This window comes from Panthera uncia, chromosome E1 (assembly GCF_023721935.1).
Source record: "Panthera uncia isolate 11264 chromosome E1, Puncia_PCG_1.0, whole genome shotgun sequence".
NCBI classification, from domain to species: Eukaryota; Metazoa; Chordata; class Mammalia; order Carnivora; family Felidae; genus Panthera; species Panthera uncia.
The window spans coordinates 8,994,118-9,014,302 of NC_064814.1; the positions used below are offsets into that span (position 1 = coordinate 8,994,118).

Consider the following 20,185-nt stretch of genomic DNA (forward strand, 5'->3'; position numbering starts at 1 on the left):
GTGACCCCCCCCATTGGAAACCCTCTTAATCCTGGCACCACCCCTCTTCCCTCCTCCTCTCATCCAGCATCTAGGCTCCCTCCCCCCACTCCCCACCCTACATCAGCTCCAGAGAGACATAAATGGGAGGGGAGAGGAAGAGACCAGTTGTTCTCTCCCTCCCTCCTCCCTCCCTCTGCCCTTTGCTCCATTAGGAGAGATGGGCAAATCCTGGATGGGGCGCCATAGCAACCACAGATGAGCTCGTGCCCCTCTCTCCACCCCTCTGCTCCACTCAGCCTCCTGGCAGCAATTGCGACGGGCACGATAAAGGGCCAAGCTGCAGGTCCTGGCAATCTGCTGTGGCTGCCCGTATCCCCCTGACACCGTGCTGCCGAACTGGAATTTGAGATTGGGGGTGGCAAGGGTGGGGAAGAGAGCCTAATATAACTACAGTCAATCTTTGTACAAACGGTGGCAGTTTATTAAGTGTTTTTCATGTACGTTATCTCAATGAATCTTCCCCACAGGCACGTAAGTAGGGTCAACATCCTCATCCCCATTGCACAGATGCAGACACTGAGGCTCAGAGACTCACCCAAGATCACATAGATGCTTACTTTAAGTTGAGACTCAGGGGCGCCTGTGTGGGCTCAGTCAGTTAAGCGTCCGACTCTTGGTTTAGGCTCAGGTCATGATCTCGCGGTTCGTGGGTTCGAGCCCCTCATCGGGCTCCGTGCTGACACTGCAGAGACTGCTTGGGATTCTCTCTTTCTCCCTCTCTCTTTCTCAAAATAAATAAATAAGCTTAAAAAAAAAGTTGAGACTTAAACCCAGACTTCTGACTCTCCACGCTGCCCCCCATCAAACCCACCACGACCTTGTTGTTCAACCTTAGAGACCTTAATAAAGCCTCCTTCCCGAGGAGTAAATCAAGGCCCAAAGAGGTAAAGACTTCTAGGAGCGCACGGTTGTTCGTGACAGAGTAGGGGCCTCCGCGAAGTCTTCACCTCCACACTGGGGGGAGCCTTTCTTCTCCAGCACCACGGAGGTAACAACCACAGCCAATGGGTGTGTGTGTGTGTGTGTGTGTGTGTGTGTGTGTGTGTGTGATGGGGACAGGGAGAAGAGAGCGAACAACGTTTTGCTTCTGCTTCTTCCCCTTTCATTTTGTCATCCTAAGTCCTGTCTCCTCCCTTCCTTCATGAAAATTGTGCCTAACCCCTCTTGCTCTTCCCGGGTTTCTTACCCCTCACATCCTTCCCTACGCTGGACTCTTGCAGGCTGTCATAGAACAAATCTCCTGCCTTCCTCTCCCTCCCTCTTCCATCACTGGTGCTCCCCACCCACCCAGAGACCTGGCCTCACTTACACATGCTGTCTCTTGGCTTCTTCCCCTCTCGCTCTGCCCACTGCCTTGAACCTTTGATGTCCCAGAGCACCGGAAGTATGTAGGAAGGGATGGGTGGTGGTTGCTAAAAACTTCCCTTCACAGGGAAGAGCTTTACAGGCGGGCCCTGCACACAACTCTGCCTTGGAACCTAAGTGGGGATAGAACAGGGGGGAGGGCGAGGAGGGGGGTTGAGGACAACCCCCCAGCAGAACCGCTATGATGTCGGACCTGGACGTGCCTATAGCCCAGAACTTCCTTGGATAGAGAAGGAAACTAAAACCAAAACTGAAGGCCAGTGAAGTTGACCTTCTCAAAGCCACAAAGCCAGGGAGTGGAGGCAGGCCTGTATCACACATCCATAGTCTCTCCGCGGCCTCTCTGATTCCGTGTGCTAAGAGAGAGAGATGAAGGGCAGAATGACCCATTCCGAGTTCTTGGTCTTACTGGTGACTGTTAGCGGAGGGGCAACAGACACACTGTATAAAGACATAATAATAATCGGTTTTGCCCCCCAAGAGGCTTTTCATAATAATGACAACCAACGTTTGGGTAGCGTTTTACCATTTCTGTGTAAGTTTTCACGTAACCCCCACAACAGCCCCGTCGGCGGGGGGATTATTATGGAACTATTTTTACCAATGAGACACAGGTTCAAAGGCACTAAATCATTTGCTGTTGGTCATATATCTAGGAAAGGGGGTGATTAGGGCTCAAGCTAGCTGGGAAGCTCCAGAGGGGCAGGGGCAGTGTTGATCACCCCGTCACCACACCCCCGAAGCCCAGCCCATTGCTGAATGACTAAGCGAACCTCAGGACTGGTTTAAGTTCTCTGAGTTTTTATTTTCATTTCTTATGTTTTTAAGTAGGCTTCATGCCCAGTGTGGGGCCCCATGGGGGGCTTGAACTCACGACCCTGAGATCAAGACCTGAGCTGAAATCGAGAGGCGGACGCTCAACTGACTGAGCCACCCGGGCGACCCATTCACAAACCTTTTAAACTAGGGTCCTACCACTTCAGGGACCCCCTAGATAGTCCTCAGTGAAAGAGAGAGGTGTAGACACAAAACCTGCTCAGCAAATGCAAATCCAGCTCGTACAAAGATACACTTCCTTTGCTCGGGCATTTAAGGAAATGGAGAAAGGCAGTATTCCTTGCCCAACCTTAGAAAGAGCCTGTGTGGGGGCGCCTGGGTGGCGAAGTCATTTCGGCCTCTGACTCTTGATTTCACCTCAGGTCATGACCTCACGGTTTGTGGGATCAAGCCCCACGTGGAGCTTTGTGCTGATAGCACTGAGCCCGCTTGGGATTCTCTCTCTCCGCACCCCCCCCCCCGCCCCTCCCCTGCTCACGCTCTCTCTCTCTCTCAAAATAAATAAAGAAAACTTAAAAAAAAAAAAAAAAGAAAAGAGCCTATGTGCGTTTCCCTGTGCTTCTGTGTGCTCTGGAGGAGAGCCGAGATACCCCAGATGGGGACACGCCAGGTGGGGACATAGCTTCCCTCCCCAACCAGGAAAGTAGCTGGACAGCAGAGGGCGCTGCACAGCTACAGACCTTGCATTCATGGGCTAACCTGTTCCAGGGCCAGAAAGGTTTGCCAGAGACAGCCAAGATCTTGGGTGATCTCCTTTGGCTTCAAGTGTTCTGTGATCCTATAGCAACTTCTCTTCTTCTCTCCAGAAATCTGAGTGACACCTGAGACGTAGCTGAAGGAGAGAGGGTGGTTTTGAAATCCACTGTACCTTTTTGAAGTGTGTGACCTTGGGTAAATAACTCTCTGAGCCTCAGTTTCTTCATGGGCAAGGAAAGATACTGTGTTGTGCAGAATTAGACATGAATTTGTATCAGGAGCCCCTTGTAAGGCATGGGGTTGAACAACCATTCCCTGCTTATGTTCCAGCGGCCCACTCTGTGCCAGGAACAGTCCTTGGCCCTGGAGAGTCCATGAATGGGCCAAAAGCAAACCTGGCCCCTGCCCTTACAGAATTTACAGCCTAGTAGGGAAGGCAGATTTTAATCAAATAACCCCACAGACAGATGAAAAATTACACGTGTGCAAGTCAGTGCAACAAAGGAGTGGTTTTGGAGTTGGGTGGGGAGGAAGTACCTAGCAGGGAGATTTCTCCAAGGTGGTGAGGAAGAGAGGTGAAGGTTGGTGGGAGATGAAGCCAGAGAGAAGCAGGGATCAGATCACACAGGACCCCATAGGCCTCCTTAAGGAGTTTTGTCTTTAGCCTAAGAATGATGGGAAACTACAAAGTGTTACAGTCACAGGTTACGGACAAATTTCCATTTTATTTATTTATTTAGTTTTAAATAATTAGTTTTGAGAGTGAGTGTGCACAGGGGGAGGGGCAGAGAGAGAGGGAGACAGAAGATTCAAAGTGGGCTCTGTTGCTGACAGCAGAGAGCCCGATGCGGGGCTTGAACTCATGAACTGTGAGATCATGACCTGAGCCGAAGCTGGGCACTTCACTGACTGAGCCACCCAGGTGCACCTCTATTTTCGCTTTTAATTTTGTTAAGTAGAGTCCACACCCACTGTGGGATTCGAACTTAATGACCCAGAGATCAAGACTTGCATGCTCTAGCAACTGAGCCAGCCAGGCGCCCCGACAAATTTCCATTTTAAAAAGGTCTCTCTGGCTCCAGGACTCATATCTTCTTCGCCTCAATGCACCCTGAGGTGCAGAGTTGCTAAGTTCTGCTGGCTGATCCTTCCTCCTCCTCTCTTGCATCCCTCAGCATCTCTCATGGGATTGCAACGGTTTCCTAACCGATCTCTCTGCCTGCAGTCTCCAGTCCAGTCCTCTCCCTCCCCTCCAGTCCAGTATCCTCTACACAACAAGCTTTACCTTATTTGATCTTCACAACAGGCCTGCAAGTAAGCGAAGCAGTGGTCCTTATCCCTACTTTGCATTTGAGAAAACTGAGGCGTAAAGGTGCTGGGGAGCTGGCTTGTCCAGGACTGCGAAGGCCAACTGTTAACACTTCAGGAATTTTGCAAGCCAAATTGTTAAACATAGCCACTATTAAAAAATGAAATTGTACACACTTATAATTAAATGAGGTTTAAGACAAGGGTAATAAAATTTCAAAACTCATCACTTTCTAATAATTTTACTATTACTACTTACCTATGCTCTTGGAGTTGTTATTGTACCTGCATGAGGAAACTGCTACAAAAGGGTACCTTACCACTCTTCTCTTTCGTTCAGTAACAATGTGTGCGGCAGATTGAAATCAGCCATGGTGGGAGTATTTACACCATGGATATCAGCAAATGCTACAAATCAGGGCCTTGATTTATTGTTTTGTCGATTATCTAGATTTAAGAAAGTGATAGAGAAAAAGTTAACAGTTTACATTTTAATTTAATGTGCTATGTATGCCTATAGCCATTACAATGTGAATAGCAAAGAAGCTGAGGAAATGTTCTTTCAGTATTTGAAAACTGTTTTCTGATTCAGCAAGCAAGTCACTCCCATAATAAGACCCTCTTTTTTTCACTCTCCTCTTACACTGACATTGAGGAGACCATCAACCAACATTCATGCTGCAATTTCATACCACAGGCTACCCATACAAGAGTCTGCCAAAAATCAATGAAAGGATTCTTTTTTTTTAATTTTTATTTTTGGGGTTCTTGGGTGGCTCAGTCAGTTAAGCATCCAACTCCTGATTTTGGCTCAGGTTATGATCTCCTGGTTAGTGAGATCGAGCCCTGCATAGGGCTCCACACCGACAGCACTGATTTTGGGATTCCCCCCCGCCATCAAAAATCAAATAAATAAACCTGAAGAAAAAGATTCTTATTTTTAAGTAATGTCTACACCCAACGCGGGGCTCACAACCCCGAGATCAAAAGTCGTATGCTCTATGGACTGAGCCAGCCAGGCGCCCCAATGAAAGGATTCTTGAGAATCAACGAGTTATATGGAATTTGCAATTGTACTATTATTTGTAAATTGTGTGCTCTACATCCTTTACATCAGTGAAACTTGGAATAAATTTATGTACCATATATATGCATATATTGCTCTCTTCCCTCCAGAGAGTCGGCTGTCGAACGTTTATCAGCACACCACTGGCTCTAGAACACACATTATTCATGTGACATTCCATCAATATTCACTGGATGCCAGCAGGGATACAGACAGTCAATGTAGAAATGACTCGGCCACGGCCACACAGCGCAAGCGGCAGAGGCGGGACCAGATCAGAGGTCCTCCCAAGGCCAGCGGCTCTCGGCCAGGGCTAAACCCGGCTTTCCAGGGCCCCTCGACCGTACAGGGGAGGGGCGGCTTTGGCCTCAGCGCCCGGGAAGTAAAAAGCAAGGGTCGGGGCAGGGGACCAACGGCCAGGCGAGAAGCAGCCCACGGCCAATAGCGGCCCAGGCCGCACTTCACGTCACGCTCCGTGGAGGCAGGCGCGAGCACGCCCTGGGGGAGGGGGCGTGGTCATAGCCTCCCGGAAGTGACGCCATCCGGGGGCGGTCCTCGGCGGCGGCGGCGGTGGCGGCGGCGGCGCGCGGCCTGGGCTCGCGCTGGGCTCCGCGCGCCCCCCGCCCCCCTCTATGAGGCAGAGGCCGCGGCGGCCGTTAGCGCTGTCGCTCCGGGGGCCGCGGCGGGCGGGGCTCCGGCGGGGCCCGGCCTAGTCCCCACCCCAGCCCGGCTCCCAGCCGCCCGCCCTCCCTCCCTCTCCCCGATGCAGGGGGCCGAGCTCCGGGATGGCGAGGCGGCGGCGGCGGCCGCTTCGTACCGCGTCCTGAGCCGCCTGCTCGGCTATGGAGAGGCGGCCCCCGAGCCAGGCCCGCCGCCGCCGCCCCCGGGCCATGGCCCCCCGCCGCCACCCTTCCTCGCGCGGCCCGGTCCGCGGGGCTCCCGGCCGCCGCAGCTGATGGTGTTCCGCAACGTGGGTCGGCCGCCGGAGGAGGAGGACGCGGAGGCGGCCCCAGAGCCGGGACCCTCAGAACTGCTGTGTCCCCGGCACCGCTGTGCCCTGGACCCCAAGGCCCTGCCGCCGGGGTTGGCGCTCGAGCGGACCTGGGGCCCGGCGGCTGGACTGGAGGCGCAGTTGGCGGCTCTGGGGCTCGGGCAGCCGGCGGGGCCGGGGGTCAAGACGGTCGGTGCGGGTTGCTGCCCGTGCCCGTGCCCCCCGCAGCCGCCCCCTCCGCAGCCCCAGCCCCCTGCTGCCGCCCCGCAGGCCGGGGAGGACCCCACGGAAACGAGCGACGCGCTGCTGGTCTTGGAAGGCTTGGAGTCGGAGGCCGAGAGCCTGGAGACGAACAGCTGCTCGGAAGAGGAGCTCAGCAGCCCGGGCCGCGGAGGAGGAGGGGGAGGCCGGCTTCTGCTGCAACCCCCGGGTCCTGAATTGCCCCCGGTGCCCTTCCCGATGCAGGACTTGGTCCCCCCAGGGCGCTTCAGTAGAGGGGAGCAGCAGCAACCGCCCCCGCCCCCGCCTCCTCCCGGGCCCCTCCGGCCACTCGCGGGCCCTTCTCGGAAGGGCTCCCTCAAAATCCGTCTCAGTCGCCTCTTTCGCACGAAGAGCTGCAACGGCGGCTCCGGAGGTGGGGATGGGGCCGGCAAGAGGCCTTCTGGAGAGCTGGCTGCTTCAGCTGCGAGCCTGACGGACATGGGAGGCTCCTCGGGCCGGGAGCTGGACGCGGGGAGGTGAGACTGGTTGGGGGGGGGGCTGGCCGACAAACTTCTTTTCTTGTTTCATTTCCCTTTCATTCTGCGAACAAGATCCTTACCATTCTTAACGATGTGCTTTTCCTAAAGAGGCAGAGACTTGGGGCTAAAGGTGGTGACCTCGCCCATAAGGTCAGAGCTCTAATTGTGGGAACAGCTTTCATTCCAAGGGTCCACTCCGGTGACACTCCTCAGCTGGTTAGCGTCTCTCCTGTTGGGAGATGATTTGAAACCAGCCCCCCACCCCCACCCTGGCCTGGATTTTAAAGTTTTCCAAGGTGTCTGTCTACCATTACTCTTGGTAGGGAGGTTGCTGGAAATGATTGGTCTTTGGGGCAAAAAGTTGGTGTTGTAACCACCTTGCTTACTATTCTTTCCGTGCACCAGCACCCCCACCGTTTTCACACTCAGTCATACAAATGATGTGACATACTTGTGCAGTTGTAGGCCAGCAATTGTTTGGGCATCTCTGTTCCAAATTTATTTTTTATTTAAAGTTTTATTTATTTAAGTTATCTCTACACCCAACGTGTGGCTGGAACTCACAAACCCTGAGATCAGGAGCGGCCCACTTTTCCTACCGGGCCAGCCAGGTGCCCCTCTACTCAAAATTTTAATGTTTTCCTGAGGGGGTCCCTTCGATGTACTTGGTATCTCAAGCCTGTGTGCGGACACATTGTGAGAATAGAAAATAGTTTGCTCTCAAGCCCATGTGAGTATTCTAAGTGTAAGGTATAGACATGGGTGCCTGAGTTCTAGGCCAAGTGATGAAAATTCCAGACTTAGATGTTGATTTTTTTTTTTTCCTCTGCATTTCTGAAGGACGGACAGCACTGTGGCAACCAGTGTTGGGTGTGCATATGGGTTTAGAAAGCTGTCAACTTTTGTCTCGAGAAGTGGGACTTGCGGTAACTGCCATTGTGGTTTGCACTGCCGAGTGGGTTCTTACAAAGATTGGAATTGGTTTTGGTGCAGCTCATATGATGGATTCTTGAGACACACGGGCAACCACAACCCAAGGCTGAAGAACGGGTAGACCCATAAATTTGAGAACTTGACTGTGCACCACAATCACGTGGGAGAACTTTGGGCAAAGATCAGTCTGTCTGAGGGCCCAAGAATTTTGAATTTCTGCAGAGTTTCCCACTTGACCCTGAAGTATGACCTGGACTGGGAACCACTCATCCATGGACTTGTCCTTTCACCGGAGTTCGGGTACCCCAGGAGGAAAGTGTGGGGCCAGTTTTGACTTTGCTGCCCTTTTTGACCAGCTGTGCCGGGGCTCATCTTGGGGATCAGACCAAACCCAGACTGCCTAAAGAAATCAGTAGGTTGATGTGTGTTGCCTCCTCAGGTAGACCTGTATTTCTGCATTTGCTTCCCAATGAACTTAGGCTGGGAGCTCAGGTCTTGAAAAATGTGTGGCTGCCGGAACAGCTTTTTTTGTAGTAGGCTCTGCATTCGATGTTCCACTTACCAGCATAGGTGAAATTTTCATCAGGTTGGGGGAGGGCAGGATTGAAGCTGTGGGTAATGACATAGGATAGACTGCTAATTTTCTTGCGGTTTGTCTTGTCTTTGTTCCATATTGACCAGGACTTGGTCTAAGATTCCAGAGACGCCAAATATGAGGTGTGGCGTGAAATTGGCTGCTACGTCTAATAGATTAGGAAGAGGAAAAGGCATATAACATTATACGGTTTTTTGCCTTTGGAAGCAGAATTTAATGGTCATTGGCTGCTCTGTTACCAGCCCTCACACTAAGCACAATACAGATTTCTGCTGCAGAGCAAATTGGGCTGGAGCTCTGCAAAGAAGCTTAGTTCAGGGCACTGGAGAATTACATTTTTTGGTCCAAGGGCTTTTTCTGATGAATTGGAGAAGAGCTAGGTATTTGTGTATGAACAGTTGGTTGACTGCTATTAGGAGGCAGCATGTTGTACAGAGAACAACAGGAACATCTGGATTCCCCTTCCAACTCCAACATCAGCTGGGGAATGTAGGCCAATTTTGTCGTCTTCATGCTTCCTCTTTTTTTCCATCTGTAAAATGGGAGTGATTCTTGTCTTGTCCCTGTCCCTGTAGGAACAGACTGAAGACAAGAGAAATTGAGATGGAATATTTTGTGCCTTTGGAGAAGTAATAAGATCGAACTGGTAGTTTTTTTTTTTTTCCTAATGCTTAGGATTTGGTGCCGTTAGATTTGCTTGTTAGCTTTTCCACAGCTTACTACGTGCCAGTCTTGTTGGCAGCCTCGCAGCTGTGAGAAACTTGGTAAGTCTGGCCAGGGTAGTTGTGTGATTTCTATGGATCTGCACCTCCTAAGTAAGTCCGCCCTGTTGGGAAGAAGGATGAGTTTGGAATTTTAGTTTGTTCTCTTGTTTTGATTGGTAGGGACCTGGAGGCCGTGAGAAATGTCAGTCTTTTGCCAGAAGGTATATGCCTCCCTCCTTATTGTTGGTTGGAGTTACTTATGAGTCTCTGCGGTCTCTGCTGTATCATTTGGGGCTTTTCAGTAACCTCTGGGTATGATTCTCTGTGCCCTTCTTCACACCTACCTTTCCCACAGCTGTTGCTAGGAAGTACTTCCTATAGTCATTTTATAAGCCTTAAGAGTTTCCATATTTTAACATGAAACAAACCTTTAGTTCCTTTTAGGTTCTTTAGAGTCTGCTGAGTGGACCTGCCTGGATATACTGAGTCTTAAGTCTCGTATGAATTAGCTTAGAGAACTCTTTTCAAGTGAAGGAAGAAATGGGCCCAGCAACTAATCAGGTTTCTGTTCTGGAGAACTGGGCGAGGCCTTGTAACACACATATGTTGGAATTCAAAGAGCTGGGCTTGATGCCTGTGGGCCTTGGTGTGATATAGAATTGCTATTTCAGGAAAACCAGTGAAGTTCCCTTGTCTGTTTCACATATGTTGAGCTGATTGTCTTCCTTTGTATTTGGTAAAGAGTAGCATTCGCTCTAACCTTTTCAAATCATCACGGAATACACACATGGTTGGAAATGGGTACCTTGTTCATTTTTCAAGGTTTGTCTTTTGTGAGTTAACGGTTGAGGCTATTACTGGCAGTTTTGAGAGTTGTGAGGTGGAAAAATGGAGAACGGTTATGTAGTGGTTTGCTGTCTATTTGTTTGGAAAAAAGATACGGTTCTGGAAAGAGAGGCAGCCTGCCTTGGCATCAGTTTGGGGCCCTGCTGTCGTGGACAGACCTGAGATGTGAGGAGACATTGGAAAGCCTTTTCTGTTTCCTTGGGTCTTCGGGTCTAAGGGGGTCTTTCTGAGAAATAACATGACATGCTGAGAGCAAAATGATTTTATGGTGTGTGCTGAGGAAGTTCTGACTTTATGTTTGGGTTTTGGGTCAATACTCCGTTGATCTTTTCAACTATTTTTCACCAAGCGGCTGTGGTTGGCATCTCTCTTTCAGAATGAGCAACCTAGCTTCAGAAATCTCTGTCCACTTGGACCCATGTCTTTCACTCCTTGACATTTTCCCCGCTAATATTCTAAGGTTTTAGATCTTGGACTACGTCTCTTGGCTTTCCCCCTGGAAGTTCCCTCCATAGGTTCTTGGTTTATGATGGAGTTTTGGATCTGACCTTGCTGCACAGATGTCTGTGTATTGGAAGTAAAAATGAACACATGGTTTTTGTGCCTGTAGCACATGAACAGACACTGGCTTATGACGTGTTGGAAATGGCACAGGCTGGCTGACTTGGCACTGTGTGCTTTAGCAGGGGCAGAGGTAAATTGTGGCCACAAAACCTGAAATTTGGACATCCTAGTTTGGGAGTTACTGTAGAAAAGGACATGTTGGAGTCTTAGGACACCAGTGGAGGGGATTCATGGACAAGAGAGGGAGGACATTATTCTTGCGTTGTTCATATTTTAGGTTTCAGGGAATTTGAGAAGTGGCCAGTGGTTTTATCAATGTGTTGTCGGCCCCATCTAGCCTAATGCTTTTAACTCATTTTATCCCACGGATCTGTTGCTGTACAATTAGTAATTTGCAGAGTGGAAATGGACAGAGGCCTTCTCTTTGTTTTCTGTAGCACAAGCCATGCGTAGCTGACACAAAGGACTGCTAGCCCCAAAGAAGACCTTTGCCTAAGGTCTTCTGCTGCCCCTGTGCTTTTCTGCCACCTGAGGTATAGCCCACCAAATCCTACCCCACCCTACCCCTCAAGTCTTTCTGCTGCTAAGATGCAAGTGGCCCACTGGCAAAGTTATGATGACTTAACTTGACACCCTAATGCTTATCAGGGTGAGCTGGGGAGGAAGCAAATAACACAGGAATGTAGTATAGAAGGGTTTAGTTAAAAATGTTACTGGACCTGAATCATTTGTGTTGCTTTCCAAAAACAGCACATCCAGCTTAGACGGGCTTTTCCCATTTTAAATGCTTCATATATACAAAAGACACATAAAATGCATGTACTATAATAATAATGAATTGCATACTTGGGTACCCACCGCTAAGCTCAGCAAATAGAATGTTATCAGTATCTTTGAAGACCCCTGTGTGTTGCTTCCTGATTACATCTCTTCCCTCCCCCCGCATAACCACCATCCTCAATTTTATGCTAATCGTTCCCTTGCTTTGTTTTTTATAGTTGTCTAGATTGGTCTTTTCATGAATGACTGCCATTAGAATGCTCTCAGGATCCCTGAGACAGAAACTGCCTTAGACTGTTAGTTAGACCGTTTCCACCCAAAGAAAGAAGGAAGCACTCATTTTTATTATTAGCCTTTCAGCCTCCTAAACCTTCTCCCTCTTCAAGCTTTTCCAGCCCTGCGGCCCCCTTATTTGCCAGAATAAGCCATCCCAGGTGTCTCAACTGGCTCTGGCTGTGTTCAGATTCATACGTATTTCTTTTTCTAGATCCTAGAAACTATGGTTTTCTCCTTCACAATGCCGGGGGTGGGGGAGAAGATGAGCTGGAGTGAGAAGGCCCCCGCAAGATGTGGGCATTTGGGTACTGCCGTTCTTCAGTGCTTGGCACTGAAGAGGCGCGTCCCCAGCACGGGCAGATGGCAGAGTAATGCAGCTTCCTTTGAAAAGAGGCAAACGGCCAAATGGCTGAGGTGCGAACCCTTTGAGAGGCCAGTGCTGTAGGTTTCTACTTGCTGAGTTTAACGTTGGACCCACAAGTTATCACATAAAAATCAGCTTGGAAGCTCTTCAGTCTCAAAGTTCATGTCCAGTGGAAATTAACTTTCCATTGCAGCCCTCTGGAGTGTTGGAACTAAGCTGCAGCTTGTCATGAGCAACTTGTACAAACAGAGGACCATGTGTGGCTGGCTGTGTCTCGTTTGGATGCGGCCATCTCTCCTGTGCGCGCCTTGGGTGGGGCAGGCGCGGTGCGCGCCATCATCAGATGAGAAGCCTCAGCACGGAAGAAGATGCAGGGGAGTGTGAGATAAGAATCCAGCGTCTTGGCTGTTTCTGAGGAAGGTCTTCACGAGACGCTTTTGAAATTTTGTTTGAAGTGAGTCTTGAGAAGCTTGGGCATCTGTGCTAAAACAAACGCGCAAAGATCTTCCGAAGTCAAATAATTTTAAGTAGGGTTTCTATTTTGGACTTCCTATGCTTCTCCTCTATGGTGCATTTGAAGTTTTATTTAGTCCTTTGGGTAGAGTTAATTTTGGAAGGTGAGCCAGGTGTAAGGCCTAGAGGCAGGCACTCAGTTCATGGGATTTTTTTTTTTTTTTTAAAGTCTGATTTGTTGAGGTGTAATTTATGGCCATCTAAAATTCACCTTTTTTAGGCGTCTCGTTCTATTAATTTTGACAAGTGTATTCAGTCACATAACCTCTGCCACAGTCCAGATATAGCATATTTTTATCATTTCGGCAAGTTCTTTCCCTTGTCGTCAATTCAGTCATCCTGAGGGGAGTTTTTTGAGCTTAGTACATTTCTTTCCAGAAAGTCTTTGTCAGAGTCTTTTGGATTTCTTTCATTTCTTCCTGAAAAGCCAGTTGAAATTGGTACAAAGTGAAGTTACCTTTGGTGCCTCTTGTCCCAGGGTTTTCCAGCAGGGTCCCTGGAGCAGCATCCAGAAGCCCTGGGGGGAGCTGTGTGACGGGCAGCTCAGGGAGGGGAAGGGGCCATTTCTTTGGGTGCCAGGCAGAGCCCCTGACCCGAGGGCACCCCCTTGTTAGCTGGTAGCTCTGCCCCACAGCTCGGGGACATTTGTGCTTGTTGTAGTGCTCTTCTCAAGGCCAGGTCTCTTTCCTGCTTCCCTGGGGGGCCTCCTGCATGTTGGGGCAGGGCCACAGGGAAAACTTTTGCTCTGAGATGGCACCTGTTCAGGTCAAGAGCCTTTTTCTTGCTTCCTTGTGAAAATCAACCCTGCCTCTGACTTCCCTCCTCTAGAAATGGACTTGCTAATTACCACCCAAGGTGTTTTACTCTTGTAATACGCTGGGTGTGGAGACATCCAAAGGGATTTCTCATTGCTTTGTAGGCTGAATTTTGTAGCCAAAGCTGTTTAGAAATTGCCTTGTTTCATTCTCCCCCTTTAAATGTTAGGCTTTATTACAAAAGTGTGGCTGACAGTGACCAGGATTTGCTTTTTGTTTTTCAGTGCCTCTGGAATTGAGTGTTGTAGTGATTTAAATGCATGTGTGTTCATTTCCCCCCACCCTCCATTATTCTCTCTCTGTGTGCTTTCTCACCCCCTAGGAAACCCAGGTTGACAAGAACTCAAAGTGCCTTTTCTCCGGTCTCCTTCAGCCCGCTGTTCACAGGTAAGGGTGATCTCTTTCTTTTTCTTCTGACATCTGAAAGCAGAAGTGTTCTGAGACCTGTCAGGAAACACCTGCAGATGCATCACGCGGGAGCTTCAGGCGTGTCTACAGTTACTGTCTTCATTCCATACCCGCTGGGTTTGGGGTGAGGCTATTTTTATGGTGTGGAATGTGTTCTTGACTTTGGATGCTTTATTGTTTGAGATAGAGACTGCTTACTGGTAATTAGGTGGCCCTGGCAGTTATGCAGTGCTTAGTTCAGGGTCATCACATATAAATTAAAAGTAGGAATTGCAAATTTATAGGCTCACAGTGCATAAAGGACTCTCTAGAAGGCGTACAATTCCTGTCCCTGGGAGTTCATGGATTCTCTAATAAACATGATCCACGATTATCTGGTCTATTTTTAAGGACTTTGGGCAAAGGGGATTACGTGAACTCTTGTCTTACCCATTTTAGGGGCCAGGAGTTCTTGCAGCTGTTAGAATTCTTCATCACGTCTAATTTAAGTCTTTCCTCTTGCAGCAGGGAACACAGTTGCTCAAGTAGGAGAGTGGCTGAATCTCTCTGGGTAACTGCCTTCTCTTTAGTGGGGGAGCTTGTTCAGATAGGGAGCCTTTTTGTTACATCAGTCCCATACAGAGCTCCTGCTTGAGTAAGCTGTCGAGAAAGTCTTTAGCACGCTGCCTGAAGTCTCAGGAACTGAGTACTCCTCAGTGCGGACTAACCAGAAAGGCCTGATTTCAAACTCTTTTGGAGATGGTATCCCTCAAAAAGATGCCTGGAAGAATTATGATTTAGGAATGGACATTTCCAGAAGCAAGCTAGTGGGACCCCCATGACTGCATGGAGTGCCCCAAGTTGCCAGAACAAGTGTGCTGGTGTCTGTAATAGGCACAGGTGGAGAAGGAGGCCACTGTTCTTACCCCAAGCCCAGAATTAAAGATTCGTATCTTGTAGCAGCATGTTTTTCTCGTTAATCAGTGTTGCCTCTTTAAAGCAAGGAACATCTATCTACATTTGTACTTTAAGGTTTGGTATTCCTGTTTTTTAAACAGCCTTATTGGGGCGCCTGGGTGGCTCAGTCAGTTGAGCATCCGACTTCGGCTCAGGTCATGATCTCACGGTTCGTGAGTTTGAGCTCCACGTCGGCTCTGTGCTGACGGCTTGGAGCCTGGAGCCTGTTTCGGGTTCTGTGTCTCCCTCTCTCTCTTCCCCTCCCCCACCCATGGTCTGTCTCACCCTGTCTCTCAAAAATAAATCAGTGTTAAAAAAGAAATTAAAAAAAAAAAAACAAACAAAACTCCAGCCTTATCTCTCTTGAATTACACATTTTATATAAATGCTATATCTACCGTCCAGACCTCTGGCCCTTCAGTAAACATGCTTGTCTGGGCTTACTGTGTTACTCTGGGCTGCTCGGCTCTCAGTTACTAAGCCATGTGATGATTTTGGTTCCTGCTTCCAAGAACTTCTGATGACGTTTAACAACTTAAAAAATTTTTTTCTTTACCTTTTACTCATTTTTGAGAGGCAGAGACAGAGCGTGAGTGGGGGAGGGGCAGAGAGAAGGAGACAATGCAAAGCAGGCTCCAGGCTCTGAGCCATCAGCACAGAGTCCGACATGGGGCTTGAACCCATGAACCGTGAGATCATGACCTGAGCTGAGGTCGGATGCTTAACTGACTGAGCCACCCAGGCACCCCTCCACTGATGATGTTTAACCCAGCTTTTCTTTTTTCTTTTCTTCCTTTCTTTCTAAATGTTTATTTATTTTGAGAGAGAGAGAGAGAAAACACATGTGCATGTGAGCAGGGGAGGGGCAAAGAGAGAGGGAGAGCGAGAATCCCAAGCAGGCTCTGTGCTGTCCATGCAGAGCCCAGCGCGGGGGTTGGGGGTATCACAAAACATGAGATCGTGACCTGAGCTGAAATCAAGAGTCGGATGCTCAACCAACTGAGCCACCCAGGAGCCCCTCTTTCTTTCTTTCTTTTTTTAAAAAGTAAGCACAACACCCAACATGGGGCTTGAACTCACAACCCTGAGATCAAGAGTCACATGCTCCACCAACTGAGCCAGCCAGCTGCCCCTTGCAGAGCTTTTCTGCTTATCTTAATTAGTGCTCAAGACCTTTGTGAAAAACCATGTATTAGATTCTGAAAGCCCAGCTCTTGGCCTTTTGGAGATACTGGTTACCTCATTTTTCTTAACTGGGAAATAATAAAATTCTAGCTGAAGGGTTCAGCCTCCCAAATGAGAAAAAAAAAAAATTGTTGGAAATAACACCCTAAGGGCCAAATTAGAGAAATCTTAAATTCTGCCCCGTAGGTCAGACCTACCAAAATTTGGCTGTCAGCCTTTGTTAATAAAATACCCTTTACCCTCTGGTGACTGAAGTGGAGAGAGGGTAGATGGGGTTGGGTGGCAAGAAGGAGTGTATATAGCAGAGAACAGAACTTATGCTGGAAGTAAGGGAAACCATGTGCCAACCCCCATCAGGCTCCTATCGAGCTTAGCTGATTTGCTGACTGTGGAAGTAATTCATCATTTAGATTGTAAATGCACTTTTCAGCCTTTGTAGCCTCAGCTTGTTAGGAGCTAGTTGATAGCTGAAATGATTGGTTCTCTTATGAGTGAATATTCTGGAAAATCTAGATATGGAAAGCCATTTAAGAAGAAGTTGGAGCTCACATTGGGACATTTATCTGGATTCAGTTTACCATGCTGTTCTCATGTTTTTCTGGCACTTGCTTTCCATGTCCATTTGGACCTCTAACAAGCTCCTTGCCTTGCTCCCTCAGGCAGAAATTGGTATACATGTCTGTAAAAATAAATGGTGTGGGCTCTATTTGAATAAAGAGCCCTCGTTCAAGGTTACATAGTGGTGCAGCCACAATTAGTTGGCCTTTCTACTGTCAATCCCGTGTTTTTGTCCTAAAGAATCCTTGACCTTTAACAGGGCAAAGAAATGATAGAATTTAAAATGGACTGCTCAGGTGTTTGGGAGTGATTCCAGCTCTGGGAAACGTTAGGTTTTGGGGATTTTGACAGCTGAGGACCTCGAGCCTTTCTTGCTTGCCCTTTACCTTTTTTCGCTTCCGGCCTCGGCTTCAGGCAAGGTGCTTCCATAACATGCTTGCTCCGTGAATCCCTCAGGTGAAACTGTGTCGCTTGTGGACGTGGACATCTCTCAGCGGGGCCTGACCTCTCCACACCCTCCAACTCCCCCCCCTCCTCCGAGAAGAAGCCTCAGCCTCCTAGGTATGGTCTCTGACCTTCTCTGCCTTCTTGCTTTAGTGGGAGGGGGTGAGTTTTAGGGACCTGTTGTTCTTTTCCAGAAGGAGCAAACAAGCTCCTGAGCTTCTAATAATGACCCAAATATTCCCTGTCCCTTGTCATCTCCCTGAGCAGTTAAATGGGTGTCTTATCTGCATGCTGTAACATTTGCTGTCCATGTGTTGATTAGATCTGTATTTATCTGGCCCCGAATCTACTGCTTGTAGACTGCTCTAGGGATATCCTTACTTTTCTGCTTTCGACAGAGGAAACCAGGTTAAGATGATTGTTGCCCTCTGTGCAAAAAGCCAGGGTGAAGGTCAGGCCATCTTGCTCCAGAGGGCAGCCTGATGATCCTTCTCCCTCTCCTGTGCTTCACCTCACTCATCTGTGCTCATATTTCTGAACCTCTTGCTTCTGTTCTCTCTTCTAGATGATATCAGTGGGACGCTGCCTACATCTGTCCTTGTGGCTCCGATGGGGTCTTCCCTGCAGTCTTTCCCCCTACCTCCGCCTCCTCCACCCCATGCCCCAGGTTAGCTTAGCTTAGAGGCAAGCCTTGTAAAAGTTGGGAGTACCAAGTGACGTACTCTTGAAGGATGGGAGAAGTCTATTTATGGAAGTAACAGAACTTACGAGAAAGTTTAAATCTTATCCCCTTGGCTGGGCCAGAACTCCTTGGAATTGAGGCCAAGAACTGGTTTTTCTGACCCGTTTTCCCTGTGGAGGTGAATCTGACTTTTGCTAGGGATAAAAAGCCTATTGAATTTTTCCCCTCCTTGTTGCTGAGACTGGTTTGCAATCTCTGAGTAGATCTCACTTGGGAAACTTCCCTAATCTCAGGATGGTGAGGAGGTTTAAAGTTTTCAAAGTTCCCTGGTTTTTCTAAGCTTTTAATGTTTACTGCAGCCTTGTAAATAAGTACCAAGCCTTTAGTAGCCCATACCTGCTTTGCCAGCCTCCAGTACCCACGGAGTAAAATGAATGAAATCGGCATTCTTTTCTACTTGCCTGGCAAAATGGTTCTTCTTCCTGGGCAAGTAAGCGAGTCACTATTTCCAAGGCTGCTTTACCGGCGCTTCACCTCGAGGTGGGAGAAGCTGGAATCGCTCTAGGCTGGTGAAGCCCCTGAAGTAGTCACCTTAGTCAGGTTAGTGAGCAGCCCCCCTCCCCCTCTCCTGGGGCAAAATGCCCCCACCCATCCTTCACAGCTTCCACGAGCCCACACAGCTTTTTGTTCCAGCCCATCCAGCTCTTTTCCACTGCTTTGGCTTCCACCCTTTCCAGCTTAGCTTCTAATGCCTTGCCCCTCTTCAGTTAGCATCTCTGTTTTGGGGGGAGGATCTGCTTGTGGTTGGGAGCAAGGAGGGAACAAGTGACCATCACCCTTTTGCCCTGCAGATGCATTTCCCCGGATCGCTCCCATCCGAGCAGCTGAATCCCTGCACAGCCAGCCCCCCCAGCATCTCCAGTGTCCCCTCTACCGGCCCGACTCAAGCAGCTTTGCAGCCAGCCTTCGAGAGTTGGAGAAGGTGGGTGGTGCCTGGGGACTGGCGGCTGGCCTCCTCTCCCACTCCCCTTCTTCTGTACTGGGCTCTCCTTTCATTATTTTTAGAGGAAGAGTAGTTATCTTGCCTCTGTATTTACAGCGCCAAAACAATTGTGTTGCTCTGATCAATTCCATAAGAGACACTGTAAAATTAAATCTTGGAGGAAAAATATTGAACGTGGTAAGAAAGGTTGTGGAGAAATGTTTACGTAGTTGAAGCTGACTTCAATAGATTAACTGACCCAGTTCCCGCTTCTCTTCTTCGGAGGGCTTCAGTAATGCAATTGTAGGCTTATTTCTTCTGTTACTTTGGAGGTCTAAGACAACGAGCCTGCCGTTCGTTGCTAATGGTTAAGACACTCTTAGCTTTTGCCTAGCGAAATGTTTAGGAAGTGATAAGAAGGGGGCTTCTCCTGTGGTAAAATAGATTGTGCTGAGAACTTGAACATTTCCCTGTGCTGTAAATCACTTGACCACTTCTTATCTTTGGTAGTGTGGTTGGTACTGGGGACCAATGAACTGGGAAGATGCAGAGATGAAGCTGAAAGGGAAGCCAGATGGCTCTTTCCTGGTACGAGATAGCTCTGATCCTCGTTATATCCTGAGCCTCAGTTTCCGGTCACAGGGTATCACCCACCACACGAGAATGGAGCACTACAGAGGTAAGAGGTGCTGTTTGAAGAAAGCCTTCTTCCCCCTTTGCCTGCCTCTACTTGTGCTGTCCGGCTTTGTCATAGGAAGGATTTGTAGAAGTGGAACTATGAAGAGGGAGGAGAATCTCATACTCCGTTGAATGTTGTTGTGGGTACTGGTTTCAGTCACTAGAAGAAATGTTGGCGGGGGTAGGGAGGAAGGTAAGGGTTCCATTTAGAAGTATTCTCAGCATTTTGTCTCCAAAATAGGAGGGCCTGCACAAGACTGCTGAACAGAGCAAAGCCAGTGAAACTCTCTTGACAGAGGGAAGAAATAATCTAGGACCACTAGACAAATTCTCCCAAGCTTCATTCATAATTAAACTTAACATCTGGAGAGACTTTCTATTAAATCCTATACACAAAGAGGAGAATTTAGTGTCCACCCTGTGACTGTTCTGTAGTGAATTTCTTTGCCTGATAGTCACATACGCTCGTCCTGCCAAGCAGCATGGTGTTAATTTCTTTTGGTCAGCTATGTAGTCATCAGAACTCAGAGACTTTGCGGGGTCAACATGCTTTAGACTCTCTGCCTTCCTCCCTAGTGGTGCCTCCACCTTTGTGGTCTGCTTGTGCCTCATGCTGCGGTCACATCTAGAAGCTGATTTGTTCAGCACCACTGTCGGAATTGGCTTTGCATCATGGCATGCTGTGTTTGACATGTGCCAGAAACCTGTGATGGTCACAGGTGGTGGGGCTGGGTAACACGGTAATCCATCCTTTGTCAGAATAACTGCATATGTTACAAATTTGCTGAGCGTAGGGAACTTTGGGGAGTTTCAGGGACTTGCCCCTCCTATCCCTCACACTGTCCCCACACGTGATCAACATTAAACAAGCTGTTAG

The 20,185-nt window shown here is 48.7% G+C and overlaps 1 protein-coding gene across 2 annotated transcripts in view; it reads left to right on the forward strand.

Annotated features, from left to right (window-relative positions):
* The first annotated feature begins 5,890 nt into the window (after nt 1-5,890).
* SOCS7 (suppressor of cytokine signaling 7) overlaps nt 5,891-20,185 on the forward strand; it is a 32,655-nt gene continuing 18,360 nt past the window's right edge. Inside the window, exons 1-6 of one of the 2 annotated variants that reach the window (XM_049637498.1) lie at nt 5,891-7,042; nt 13,758-13,822; nt 16,979-17,083; nt 17,532-17,633; nt 18,500-18,630; nt 19,141-19,309. In XM_049637498.1, coding sequence (XP_049493455.1) covers nt 6,078-7,042; nt 13,758-13,822; nt 16,979-17,083; nt 17,532-17,633; nt 18,500-18,630; nt 19,141-19,309 — 1,537 coding nt within the window. In that variant the 5' untranslated portion in view covers nt 5,891-6,077. The remainder of the gene's footprint in view (nt 7,043-13,757; nt 13,823-16,978; nt 17,084-17,531; nt 17,634-18,499; nt 18,631-19,140; nt 19,310-20,185) is intronic. The other variant, XM_049637499.1, reaches the window with a different exon arrangement.